The sequence below is a fragment of the Arachis ipaensis genome, chromosome B6, assembly GCF_059453495.1.
Source record: "Arachis ipaensis isolate K30076 ecotype BB chromosome B6, ASM5945349v1, whole genome shotgun sequence".
Classification (NCBI taxonomy): domain Eukaryota; kingdom Viridiplantae; phylum Streptophyta; class Magnoliopsida; order Fabales; family Fabaceae; genus Arachis; species Arachis ipaensis.
This window is the reverse complement of record NC_142441.1, coordinates 147,256,950-147,270,984: the sequence shown is the minus strand read 5'-3', so window position 1 is coordinate 147,270,984 and position 14,035 is coordinate 147,256,950. Positions and strand designations below refer to the sequence as shown.

Below are 14,035 nucleotides of genomic sequence, written 5' to 3'. Positions count from 1 at the left end.
TTGAAAGTTAATTAGCAAATTTATAATTAAATAATATTTTAAAATAATTTTGAGAGATTAAATTAAATTTTAATTAATACTCTATATCCCTAATTTTATTAAAATTACCTAAACTACCCAAACCCTAACCCCTCACTGCCACTCACACTCACCGCCTCATCCACTGCTACCCTTCCCATATACACACGCATCCACACCCATGGAAAAAAAAAAGAAAAGAAATGAGAGGGGAAAGAGGGAAACGAAAACAGGAAAGAAAGAAAAGGGGAAAGGGAGAAGAGAGGGAGAACAGTGAGGAGGGGAGAGCATCGCCGGCAGAGGAAGGCGGAGGAGGAGTCGCCGCTGTCCAGTTTGCCACTGCGCTCTGCCCTGTCTTGTGTCGCCACCGCGCCGTGCGTCACCGCCGATCTGCCTCGAAGCCATCATCGCGAATCAAAACTGAGGCGAGAGAGGCAACCGCGCGAGGAGGAGGCGTCACCGTCCCGTGGAGTCGTGCCGCCGCTGCTGTCCGTGCCATCGCCGTCGCCCTCACCGCGTCGCGCCGCCACAAAACCGTCACCGTCATCGAGCCCGAGACGGAGAAGAGAGCGCGCTCGATGAGTGAGAAAGGATGGAAGCCAGGTTTTGTCACTGTACAACTCCATTGTTACCTCTGCTGTGCCCTATTGAAGCTTCTGACCGCGCCTCTGCGTCGCCGGAGCTCCACGCCACCGCTGCCGCCGCCAAAAACCATCTCTGAAGCCTGTTTGCTTGGTAAACACTAAACCTTGCTTCAGCTTCTTTGTCTATTAAGTCGATTTTCACCGTTAGAGTGGTTGCTGAGGTTGTTTGTGTTAGGATATACGGTCACCGCGAGTTTCTCTGCCGCCGTTTCACTTGCCGCCGCAGGAAGTCCATCGCCGTCTTGTTGTTACCGCCGCCAGAACCATCGCCAGACTTTCTATAGTTTGGTTCAGTTATTATTCCTTCATTAGGGTAAGAGTTTATATTTTGGAACCTTTCAAAATCTGTATTCTATTATGTTTGATTAGAAATTCTGAGGTTTTGGTAACGTAGGGTTGAATCCCGATTACTGCATGTCATGATTAGGCTATTGTTGTTGCTTCGAATGGTATGGAGCTGAAGTTGCATCTACCGCCGTTGCGAGCCAAGAGAAAATGAAAGAGAAAATGAGTTTGTGATGCGTTCTAGAGTTTTCGAGTTTCAACTTCCGAGGTAGGGGTTTTCTTAAAATTCATTTTATCTTATAGAGTTGTTATAAATAGATATTAATGTGAGAAATATATGTTTGTGATTATGATTGTCTTATAAATGTGGTTGTTTGTTGGACTGAATGACTGATTGCTTGATTGCTTGAGTAGTTTGTGATTGCTGAAAAGAAATTAGTTTGAAAGTTTATTTAGTTGATTATTATGAGAAGTGGCTTACTTGGTTTTGAAGCTGTTTTTGAGAATGTAAACGAATCGATTTTGGAAGATGATTAAGATTTGGAAATGGTTGAGAAAAGGTTTGAGAAATGTTTGGATGGAACCCGAAAAGGGTGGCAGAATCCGAGTTTTAGAGGAGATGCTGCCGAAATTTTATAAAATTGGAAGTTTTGTTTGAAGTGATTGTTTAAAAAGATTTAGTTCTTAAATGTTATATGTTTAAGATTGATTTATTTAGAAAAGAAAGAACTATGTTTTGGTTTGAGATTGTTGATTAACAAAAGAAAAGGGATGATGAGAATTGATTTGAAATATGATTTTTGAATGAATTTGGAAATGGGATATGGATTGACGAATGATGAATGAATTATTTATGTGGCTTATGAATTTGAAATATCTGAGATACGAGGTTCCCTGGATTAAGTGCCGTGGCTTGCCACCACGTGTACCAGGTTGAAAACTCGATACTCTGTTGACCCTACGACGTAAGTGTGACCGGGCACTATATAAATTCCCGGGAATGTTACCCCCATTGAGCAATATTGATTATTTGAGAAAAAGCTATGCATAGACTCTTGGGGATGCACGTCGGGGGACAGTCTAAGGACAATTCAGACTTGTCGGGTTGGCTGGATAACCGACAGATGAGCCTCATCAGCCATAGGACAGGCATGCATCATATGCATTTTTATGCTTTGCTTGGGTTTGAACTTGTTTTGGTTTGCCTAATTGCTAAACTGTTCTTAACTGCTACTTGAACTATTTGCTCTAACTGCTACCTACTTGTGCTTTCCTTGTCTGTCTTGCCTGTGTTTGTCTTGGCGTGCTACATTTGAGAATGAACTTTGGTGTTGAATTAATGACTGTGTTGTCTGGTTGTGTGGTTGGTTTCTGATTGAGATTTTCTTATAAGAAAGGAAAGGTTTCAGACTTCTGAAAGGTTAAACATTATTTCTTTGAAAATGTTTTGAATGATTTCCTATTGGTTTTAAAAGATTCATAAGGCAATGATAATCACTGAGTTTGAAACCAGTTTTCTTATTAAATATCTTTTTATGACAACTTTGAAACTGCATGGTGAGACCGTGTGGTTAGGTTCTCACCCCCCTACAGTTTTACCTTTTCAGGAACCGGATGAAGAAGCGTTAAGAAGAGTTATATTGCGTTTGGTTTATATGCTGTTGTATTAACTAGATTATTTTCTTCCCTCGTCTTTGTTATTACAAGTTTATAAGAGGGATAGGAATTGTATGTTTTATATGTATATTATATTGAATTATTAGGTAAGGAGTCTTGTATATGAATCTATGCCTGTTTGTATTTTTCTTAAGATAAAATATTTATTTCTGTTTTTTTTTTAAAGAAATCAGCGATACAGAGTTGAGTCATAGGCTCCTATTTTAATATTTAGTATGTAAAGTAGTCGTAATACTCCTTGCTATCAGAGTGCGCAGCCGGAAGCGTGACTTCTGATAGTGAGGGTGTTACATTATGGTATCAGAGCGGTTCATCCTGATTAGAGCCTTGAGGATGGACTGACCATGCTTTATTGCATTCTCTGAGTGTCTGTCATGTTGTAGGTCTTGTCCAAGTAACAAGAATTAGAGTTTTATGCACATGACTGTCTATTGATTAATACTGTTAGCTTATCGTTGCATAACTGCTGATGTTAAGTCTGGCCAACTTAATGTTAAAAGTTATGTCTACGAAAAAGTTAATGGGTTATCATAGATAAAGTAAGATTGATAAGTGATACGATTCATGGGCTTTGACAGCGTTAGAAATTAATTTTGAAGTTAATTCCGTATCGACGTATAATCCTTTAATCGTGCCAAGTTATCTGACGTATCATTTATTTCTCTTTTCTTCATTTTAGAATCATTTGCTTGACTATATCTTGAAAAGTAATTTGAATTTTCTTACGCAGAATCTAGTTGATCGGTTCTTGGTTTTCTGTTTTGATTCTTACAATGTGGTCATCGATTTTGAATTCCTGTACATGAGCTAGGAAAACCTTTGAATTGACTCAAACCTGCACTGTTTATTTAATCCTCTCGAAAATTTTGTTTCAGTCCTTTCTAAAGAAGTTTTGATTTGATTTGATTTCTGTTTTAATGTATTCCTATAATTTTGCTTGAATCTTTTAAAATATCTCTCTTAAGAAGTACATGCACAGCCTTTAATTTTAAGCGGTTTTGAACTCTGAGAGTTATTGTCATAGTAAACTAATTATGCCTCTATTTTTTGTATTTTATTTGTATTTGCTTTGTTGTGATACTTTATGTCTTATAGCATTCTTTTTGAATTCTTACTTAGGATCTTTTAAAGGAATTCCACTTTTATTCTTCGTTATCCGATTATGCCCACAACTTTTTTTTTAAGAGTCTCAACAAGATTGCCCTTACTTTTGTACGTACTTTCTTATGTGGATTTTGAAAGCTTTTATGTGGTTTGAATACAACTTAAATTCTTCCAACCATATTACAGTTTTCTATGCAAATTCTTACTTGATTATATACTTGAGTATCTTCCAAGATTTTGCATTTTTCCTAGTTAAAATTAACAAGCTTTTCATACCTTATTTTGACTTAAACCTGTCTTAGCACAATACAACACTTATGTTTCTAAATTTCCTTTGAAAAACATTTGCCTCATATCTTCCTTTAAGAAGGTGAAATGATTTTCTTAGTTCTGTCTATTGTTAATGGATGTCCTAATTAAGTGTGTTCTATGTCATCCTCTTAACATCTTATAAATATTGTCTTGAATCATGTTATTTTCTCTTTTGTGAACTTTGCATGTCTTTTATTCGGCCTACATTTGTTTTGGCTGAATATATTCACTTTTCTTACGATTCCTATTGAAGTTCTTTGATTCAGATCTCCTAGAAAAGATGTAAATTGACCCTCGTTCTGGAATATTTCATAGTTTCTAACCTTGATTTCTTCTTCGTGATCTGTGTATCTCCTTGATGTAAACTGAACTTGTGTTGGTGAGGTGCATCATCCTTTATAGTCTATTTCTAGGATTCTTGTGTTAGATTGAAAAAGTTTTGAATTGACTCTTTCCTTATTTAATTTTGTTTCACAACTACCCTTCGAATTTTTGATGAGACCACTCTTAATTTAGCATATACTTTCCTACGTGGATTAAAGAATTTCTTTATATGATTTAAATCTATCTATCTGCAATACTCCATCTATTTTTTTTTATAAACATGTGAAAACAAATTTCTATTTTTGATTTTCTTCATTGACTACTAGAACTTGATTTACTCTCAATTTTATCACAATTTTTATACATATTCTTATGAGATTTTGCATCTAAGTATTTTTTTTAAGATTTTTGAGAAAATATTTTTGCTCATAGCTTGATTAAGTTCTATTTTATAAATTTTGCTTATCTAATTTTAATTTGAGTTGTTTTGATGTAATACCTTTTATATTTCTTTCGAAAAAGTGAATTCATTCCTTTTTGAGTTTATCCATTCCTTGTGGACGCTACCATTGATTTTTAGTAATCTTTTCAACTCAGCTTAGATTCGGTTCAAAAGAGTGCACCGTTCTTCCTTTTGATTGTTTCTTTCGAAGTCCTTAGATTCAAATTTCTTCCTAGGATTACAACTTGAATTCCTATCAACCTCGCATTTATTTTTATGTAGATTCTTATTTTATTATGATAAATGTCTTTCAAGGTTTTCAAGAAAATATTTTATCCTTAGCCTAACTAAATTTTCATTTCACAAATCTTGCATAATTTAGTTCGACTTGAAATTGTTTTAATATGATGCAATATTTATGTTTTTACCAATTCTCTTGAATCTTGTATATAATCGCCCTGCTCTCTTTTAGGATTTCTATTGAAGTTCTTCGAAATCAAAATTCTTTCCTACTTGTATTTCAATTCTTTCTTCTGACATACTTCACGACTTTTAACCATCCTAGTTTGTTGGGGACTACAACCATTTCTTCATATTTTTGTGAACTTTACGCTTCTCTAATTTGGTTTCAGTTTGTTTTGATCCAATTTACCACTATCCTTTTCTTGTTTTCTTTGGAGTTCCTAGATTTAATATTTCCTATTAAGATGCGAAATGACTCTTTCCGAAATATTTTCTCATGTCTATACATTGTTGCTTAGTTGTAATCCAACACCTCCTTCCGAATTCATGTGAATCTTATCCTTGTTGCTGTTCTTTCTTTTCTATCGTCTATTATCCTTCTGAGTATACTCGAGATTAGTTTTGGTGTCTTGTGCGACCGTTAGACTTAGTAAACGACACATTAGTCCTTTAGGACACGTTTGATGAACACAAAAGGAGAAATTTGTAAACATACGACGTAGCAAGGAGTTGTGGAACCTTGTTTCATGTAAAAGAGTTTTATTGATATTAAGTTTGTAACTACTAAAATCCGCAAAGTGTTTGATGAGGTTAAGAACCCTCGGATGAGTTGATCGATGAAGTACGATTGAAAATGGTGGAGATAAGTTATGTGAAATTTAAATAGTGGAATATCTGAGTTAGTGCGAGATCAATGTGCGAATGTTAAGCACATCGTTTTAACCCCAGCTTGTTTGATAACCTTTCACTGCCTTGCTTGCCATTACATGTTTGAACTATGTCATCATTTGCATCAAGTTTGTCTTGTAATTTCTATCTTGCAATCGCACTCCTACCAACATATCTTTATGCTATTAAGTAATCAAAGTATTTGAAACTATATCAGTATGAATGCTAAGGTTCTTTGCTCTTTACATAAAGTGTTAAAACCATCTAACGTTTTCTGTAATACATTAATTTTCGAGGACGAAAATTTTTATAAGGTGGGTAGGATGTAAGACCCATAAATTTCAAAAAAAATATTATTATGAGTTAATTTCAATTTATTTATTTATTAAAGACTTTATTTATAGAAATTATTTTATCAGAGATAATTAAATCAAATATTGATAATTAAATTAGAAATTTTACTTAATTTATAATTATTGAATAGTTTTTATATTAAACTATAAATTTTAATAATTTCAAAAGAATAAGAATCTTATAGGATATAGTTTAAATAATTGAGATTTTAGAATTTAATACATTAATTCTATAAACAAAGAAAATAAATTATATTATCTCTAATTTTAAATTAAAATACTTGATTGAAAGTTAATTAGCAAATTTATAATTAAATAATATTTTAAAATAATTTTGAGAGATTAAATTAAATTTTAATTAATACTCTATATCCCTAATTTTATTAAAATTACCTAAACTACCCAAACCCTAACCCCTCACTGCCACTCACACTCACCGCCTCATCCACTGCTACCCTTCCCATATACACACGCATCCACACCCATGGAAAAAAAAAAGAAAAGAAATGAGAGGGGAAAGAGGGAAACGAAAACAGGAAAGAAAGAAAAGGGGAAAGGGAGAAGAGAGGGAGAACAGTGAGGAGGGGAGAGCATCGCCGGCAGAGGAAGGCGGAGGAGGAGTCGCCGCTGTCCAGTTTGCCACTGCGCTCTGCCCTGTCTTGTGTCGCCACCGCGCCGTGCGTCACCGCCGATCTGCCTCGAAGCCATCATCGCGAATCAAAACTGAGGCGAGAGAGGCAACCGCGCGAGGAGGAGGCGTCACCGTCCCGTGGAGTCGTGCCGCCGCTGCTGTCCGTGCCATCGCCGTCGCCCTCACCGCGTCGCGCCGCCACAAAACCGTCACCGTCATCGAGCCCGAGACGGAGAAGAGAGCGCGCTCGATGAGTGAGAAAGGATGGAAGCCAGGTTTTGTCACTGTACAACTCCATTGTTACCTCTGCTGTGCCCTATTGAAGCTTCTGACCGCGCCTCTGCGTCGCCGGAGCTCCACGCCACCGCTGCCGCCGCCAAAAACCATCTCTGAAGCCTGTTTGCTTGGTAAACACTAAACCTTGCTTCAGCTTCTTTGTCTATTAAGTCGATTTTCACCGTTAGAGTGGTTGCTGAGGTTGTTTGTGTTAGGATATACGGTCACCGCGAGTTTCTCTGCCGCCGTTTCACTTGCCGCCGCAGGAAGTCCATCGCCGTCTTGTTGTTACCGCCGCCAGAACCATCGCCAGACTTTCTATAGTTTGGTTCAGTTATTATTCCTTCATTAGGGTAAGAGTTTATATTTTGGAACCTTTCAAAATCTGTATTCTATTATGTTTGATTAATAAAATAATAATAATAATAATAATAAAGTTAGTTAGAATAAATTAAATCCAGATTAGCTGGGGTATTTTTTTTTAATAATCTGATTTATTGATAATATTAGTGATAATAGTAGATTTTATTAGTAATATATATATTATAATGTAAGGAATGAATGAATGAGGAAGGAGAATGAGATGTATACATAACAGATTAGAGAAGATATTGATATGTTGTTGTTGTTATTATTTTATTAGTGTTAGTAATTGAGTTTAATGAGTAATTATGAATAATAATAATAACAATATAATAAATTATTTTATTTATGATGACTAATAATTGAAAGATTGTTGTATCATTTACTGTGTATGCTTCAATGCAATTATGATTGGAGTTAGTTATAATGGACATGTTAGGATAATTGTGTTTTTGATAATGTAGTTATATTATGACGGTACTTATAACGGAGATTTGATATTGTAGGGTTCACGGATGTTAATGTGCGAGCATTATAAGCCGCCGGATCGATACAATGAAATTGTTGAGTCACAGTTACGCGAGACTGGCTTTTATTATGTTTCTCAGATTGGAGTGGTCCAATGTCAGTCAGCAATCGTTAATGCACTAGTTGAGAGATGGCGGCCTGAGACTCACACGTTTCATTTTTCGGTTGGTGAGTGTGCCGTGACGTTGGAGGATGTGGTGATGATTCTCGGTCTGCCGACAAATGGACTTCCAGTTACAGGACCGACAATGAGTAGTTTTAAGGCATTGGAAGCCGAGTGCTTGCACCAATTTGGAGTTGCACCGAGGAAGACAGACTGTAGAGGGAGCTTTATAAAATTAACGTGGTTTAGGGGTTTGAAAGATCGTATAGTGTTGAATGATGATGTTCACATTCAGATGTATGTAAAGTGTCACATAATGTTGTTATTTGGGTTAATTATGTTTGGAGATAAGTCTGGTGCAGCAGTGCATTGGAAATTTTTACCTTTGCTCCATAATTTTGGTGGAATCATACAGTTTAGCTGGGGTTCGGCATGCCTAGCACACTTGTATAGGTCATTGTGTAGGGCAACTCGTGTCGATTGCAAGAAGATTGACGGGCCACTGACGTTGTTGCTTACTTGGGCTTGGATCTGGCTACCATTTCTAGCGCCGATTCCCGGCAATCCCCGATTGTTTCCAATTGCAAACAGGTAATTGTGATTATTGTATGCATTAAAAGAAGTTCTAGATAATGTAATTTGTTTTTCACAAGATAAGTCAATTAATTAATTGTTGGATGGCAGGTGGCGTAACTGGGAGCGTGAAAACTATGGCTACCGATACACTTCGCTTGAAAATTACAGGAGGTTGTTAGATGATCTACAAGAAGGACAGGTATGTTGTAAAATATTAATACCGTATGTAGCTTGTTAAGTGAGTTAATTTTTGGGTACTCATCTGAATTGTTCCATGTGTCCAGTTTGTTTGGCAGCCTTATGGCATTGGAGACATTGACCCAGACTTGATTCCTTTAGCCATCCGTCATAATTTGGTTCTTTGGAGTGCCAGAGTGCCACTTATATCCTTTGAATGCATCGAGTGGCATGCAACTGATAGAGTCATGAGGCAATTTGGTATGAGACAGGGTGTTCCTACTCTAGAGCAGGATTTAGGTGCATCACACGGCGAAGTTCTAACTGGGCCCAAGAATGAAGATTGGGCCAATACCCACTCTTCTTGGGTGATGCAGTGGACCAACCGGTATAGTCACATTCTCTCTGATGACTTGGTGCCTTTACATTATCAATTGGAAAGTTACATGGATTGGTACCGAGGGGCATATGGTGACCACTTGTGTAAGACCCATAAATTTCAAAAAAAATATTATTATGAGTTAATTTCAATTTATTTATTTATTAAAGACTTTATTTATAGAAATTATTTTATCAGAGATAATTAAATCAAATATTGATAATTAAATTAGAAATTTTACTTAATTTATAATTATTGAATAGTTTTTATATTAAACTATAAATTTTAATAATTTCAAAAGAATAAGAATCTTATAGGATATAGTTTAAATAATTGAGATTTTAGAATTTAATACATTAATTCTATAAACAAAGAAAATAAATTATATTATCTCTAATTTTAAATTAAAATACTTGATTGAAAGTTAATTAGCAAATTTATAATTAAATAATATTTTAAAATAATTTTGAGAGATTAAATTAAATTTTAATTAATACTCTATATCCCTAATTTTATTAAAATTACCTAAACTACCCAAACCCTAACCCCTCACTGCCACTCACACTCACCGCCTCATCCACTGCTACCCTTCCCATATACACACGCATCCACACCCATGGAAAAAAAAAAGAAAAGAAATGAGAGGGGAAAGAGGGAAACGAAAACAGGAAAGAAAGAAAAGGGGAAAGGGAGAAGAGAGGGAGAACAGTGAGGAGGGGAGAGCATCGCCGGCAGAGGAAGGCGGAGGAGGAGTCGCCGCTGTCCAGTTTGCCACTGCGCTCTGCCCTGTCTTGTGTCGCCACCGCGCCGTGCGTCACCGCCGATCTGCCTCGAAGCCATCATCGCGAATCAAAACTGAGGCGAGAGAGGCAACCGCGCGAGGAGGAGGCGTCACCGTCCCGTGGAGTCGTGCCGCCGCTGCTGTCCGTGCCATCGCCGTCGCCCTCACCGCGTCGCGCCGCCACAAAACCGTCACCGTCATCGAGCCCGAGACGGAGAAGAGAGCGCGCTCGATGAGTGAGAAAGGATGGAAGCCAGGTTTTGTCACTGTACAACTCCATTGTTACCTCTGCTGTGCCCTATTGAAGCTTCTGACCGCGCCTCTGCGTCGCCGGAGCTCCACGCCACCGCTGCCGCCGCCAAAAACCATCTCTGAAGCCTGTTTGCTTGGTAAACACTAAACCTTGCTTCAGCTTCTTTGTCTATTAAGTCGATTTTCACCGTTAGAGTGGTTGCTGAGGTTGTTTGTGTTAGGATATACGGTCACCGCGAGTTTCTCTGCCGCCGTTTCACTTGCCGCCGCAGGAAGTCCATCGCCGTCTTGTTGTTACCGCCGCCAGAACCATCGCCAGACTTTCTATAGTTTGGTTCAGTTATTATTCCTTCATTAGGGTAAGAGTTTATATTTTGGAACCTTTCAAAATCTGTATTCTATTATGTTTGATTAGAAATTCTGAGGTTTTGGTAACGTAGGGTTGAATCCCGATTACTGCATGTCATGATTAGGCTATTGTTGTTGCTTCGAATGGTATGGAGCTGAAGTTGCATCTACCGCCGTTGCGAGCCAAGAGAAAATGAAAGAGAAAATGAGTTTGTGATGCGTTCTAGAGTTTTCGAGTTTCAACTTCCGAGGTAGGGGTTTTCTTAAAATTCATTTTATCTTATAGAGTTGTTATAAATAGATATTAATGTGAGAAATATATGTTTGTGATTATGATTGTCTTATAAATGTGGTTGTTTGTTGGACTGAATGACTGATTGCTTGATTGCTTGAGTAGTTTGTGATTGCTGAAAAGAAATTAGTTTGAAAGTTTATTTAGTTGATTATTATGAGAAGTGGCTTACTTGGTTTTGAAGCTGTTTTTGAGAATGTAAACGAATCGATTTTGGAAGATGATTAAGATTTGGAAATGGTTGAGAAAAGGTTTGAGAAATGTTTGGATGGAACCCGAAAAGGGTGGCAGAATCCGAGTTTTAGAGGAGATGCTGCCGAAATTTTATAAAATTGGAAGTTTTGTTTGAAGTGATTGTTTAAAAAGATTTAGTTCTTAAATGTTATATGTTTAAGATTGATTTATTTAGAAAAGAAAGAACTATGTTTTGGTTTGAGATTGTTGATTAACAAAAGAAAAGGGATGATGAGAATTGATTTGAAATATGATTTTTGAATGAATTTGGAAATGGGATATGGATTGACGAATGATGAATGAATTATTTATGTGGCTTATGAATTTGAAATATCTGAGATACGAGGTTCCCTGGATTAAGTGCCGTGGCTTGCCACCACGTGTACCAGGTTGAAAACTCGATACTCTGTTGACCCTACGACGTAAGTGTGACCGGGCACTATATAAATTCCCGGGAATGTTACCCCCATTGAGCAATATTGATTATTTGAGAAAAAGCTATGCATAGACTCTTGGGGATGCACGTCGGGGGACAGTCTAAGGACAATTCAGACTTGTCGGGTTGGCTGGATAACCGACAGATGAGCCTCATCAGCCATAGGACAGGCATGCATCATATGCATTTTTATGCTTTGCTTGGGTTTGAACTTGTTTTGGTTTGCCTAATTGCTAAACTGTTCTTAACTGCTACTTGAACTATTTGCTCTAACTGCTACCTACTTGTGCTTTCCTTGTCTGTCTTGCCTGTGTTTGTCTTGGCGTGCTACATTTGAGAATGAACTTTGGTGTTGAATTAATGACTGTGTTGTCTGGTTGTGTGGTTGGTTTCTGATTGAGATTTTCTTATAAGAAAGGAAAGGTTTCAGACTTCTGAAAGGTTAAACATTATTTCTTTGAAAATGTTTTGAATGATTTCCTATTGGTTTTAAAAGATTCATAAGGCAATGATAATCACTGAGTTTGAAACCAGTTTTCTTATTAAATATCTTTTTATGACAACTTTGAAACTGCATGGTGAGACCGTGTGGTTAGGTTCTCACCCCCCTACAGTTTTACCTTTTCAGGAACCGGATGAAGAAGCATTAAGAAGAGTTATATTGCGTTTGGTTTATATGCTGTTGTATTAACTAGATTATTTTCTTCCCTCGTCTTTGTTATTACAAGTTTATAAGAGGGATAGGAATTGTATGTTTTATATGTATATTATATTGAATTATTAGGTAAGGAGTCTTGTATATGAATCTATGCCTGTTTGTATTTTTCTTAAGATAAAATATTTATTTCTGTTTTTTTTTTAAAGAAATCAGCGATACAGAGTTGAGTCATAGGCTCCTATTTTAATATTTAGTATGTAAAGTAGTCGTAATACTCCTTGCTATCAGAGTGCGCAGCCGGAAGCGTGACTTCTGATAGTGAGGGTGTTACAACTTGCAATTGTCGAACCTTGTATTCCAAGAGAATCCAGAAGGTCCTCAGCCACCACCGGCACCGGAACCGGAACCGGAATCGGAACCGGAACCGGAACCGGAACCAGCACCTTCACCACCGCCGCCACAGCATGGGGTTGACTATAGGACATCATATGTTCCTAACATGCATCCGTCGGATTTTTTTTCATCCCCAGTCCCGGTACATTCACAATATTGGGGTGGTACACAGTATGAGTATGGAGAGCATACTTCATTCAGTCAGCTGCTTAGTTTGATGGCCTCGGGGCCTCACCATTCATATTCAGGTAGTCATGCTGACATTCCCACCGATCATCCAGCACATCCGGGTATGATTACTCCAGGTAGGCTGTCATTGGATTCGAGGCCTCGGGTTCGCACTTCCTCTGAGAATTCTGGTGCCAGAATGTCTGTTGACTCAAGCAGAAGTGCCGAAGGGGTGGGAGGAATTATACAGAGTGGAAATCCTAGACGTATTCCGATGAGTCTGATTCATGAGAGTAATATGGCAGTTGATGATGAGACTGATAACTATCTACTTGACGATCCAGAGGATGAGGATGAGGATGAGGACGAGGATGCGGATGAGGACGATGCTGTTGATGAGGACCCAGCGCCTAGTGCAGGTAAAATATTTTATTGTTAATGCTTTAGTATGTAATTATGAATGTCTATTAGTAGCTTCATGGTATATCTTTACACGCATTACATATTCAAGTGCCATTTGATTACTAGCATCCAATTGATAGGAATTTCATTATGAATGTCTATTGTATTATTTTGATAGGTACGGCCACAAGTGAAAAAGGTAAAGGTTACAACCTTAGAGCTGATCCTCCATGTCGGAGTGCGAATCAGTATACACCATCCGCCTTTAACAAGATTGCCAAGAAATGCAAAAAGTTATACAAAGATATGAAGTGGACACCGAGGAAGTAAAGTTGTATGGATTAACTTTGTTTTTAATTAGGTAGTTATCAGTAATTAAAAAAAAAACTTGTAACTATTTAATTATTGAGTATGTTCCTATGAGGTTGTGGTTACTTATTAACTATTGAGTATGTTACTATTAAGGGTGTTGTTACTATTAGGGTGTTGTTACTTATTAACTATTGAGTATGTTACTATTAAGGTGTTGTTATTAATTATTGACGATGTTACTATAAGGGTGCTGTTACTTATTAATTATTCAGTATGTCACATTGGTTGTTATTAATATTTGATTAATAAGTCTATGTAACTTACGTTGTTATTACTATTTTTCCATGAAGTATGTTAATGACGTTGGAAATGACTACAAGCACGAAAATTAGCAAAAGTTTATCCACATGTCATTGTCATACATAAATTCAAATGA

At 37.1% G+C, this 14,035-nt stretch overlaps 1 protein-coding gene across 1 annotated transcript; it reads left to right on the top strand.

Moving 5' to 3' along the window:
• The first annotated feature begins 9,961 nt into the window (after positions 1-9,961).
• On the top strand, positions 9,962-13,617 carry LOC110263858 (uncharacterized). Its single transcript, XM_088491156.1, has 4 exons — positions 9,962-10,493; positions 10,578-10,646; positions 12,648-13,304; positions 13,466-13,617. Exons 1-4 carry the CDS (start codon positions 9,962-9,964, stop codon positions 13,615-13,617), a joined length of 1,410 nt encoding a protein of 469 aa, XP_088347282.1.
• The last annotated feature ends 418 nt before the right edge of the window (positions 13,618-14,035 follow it).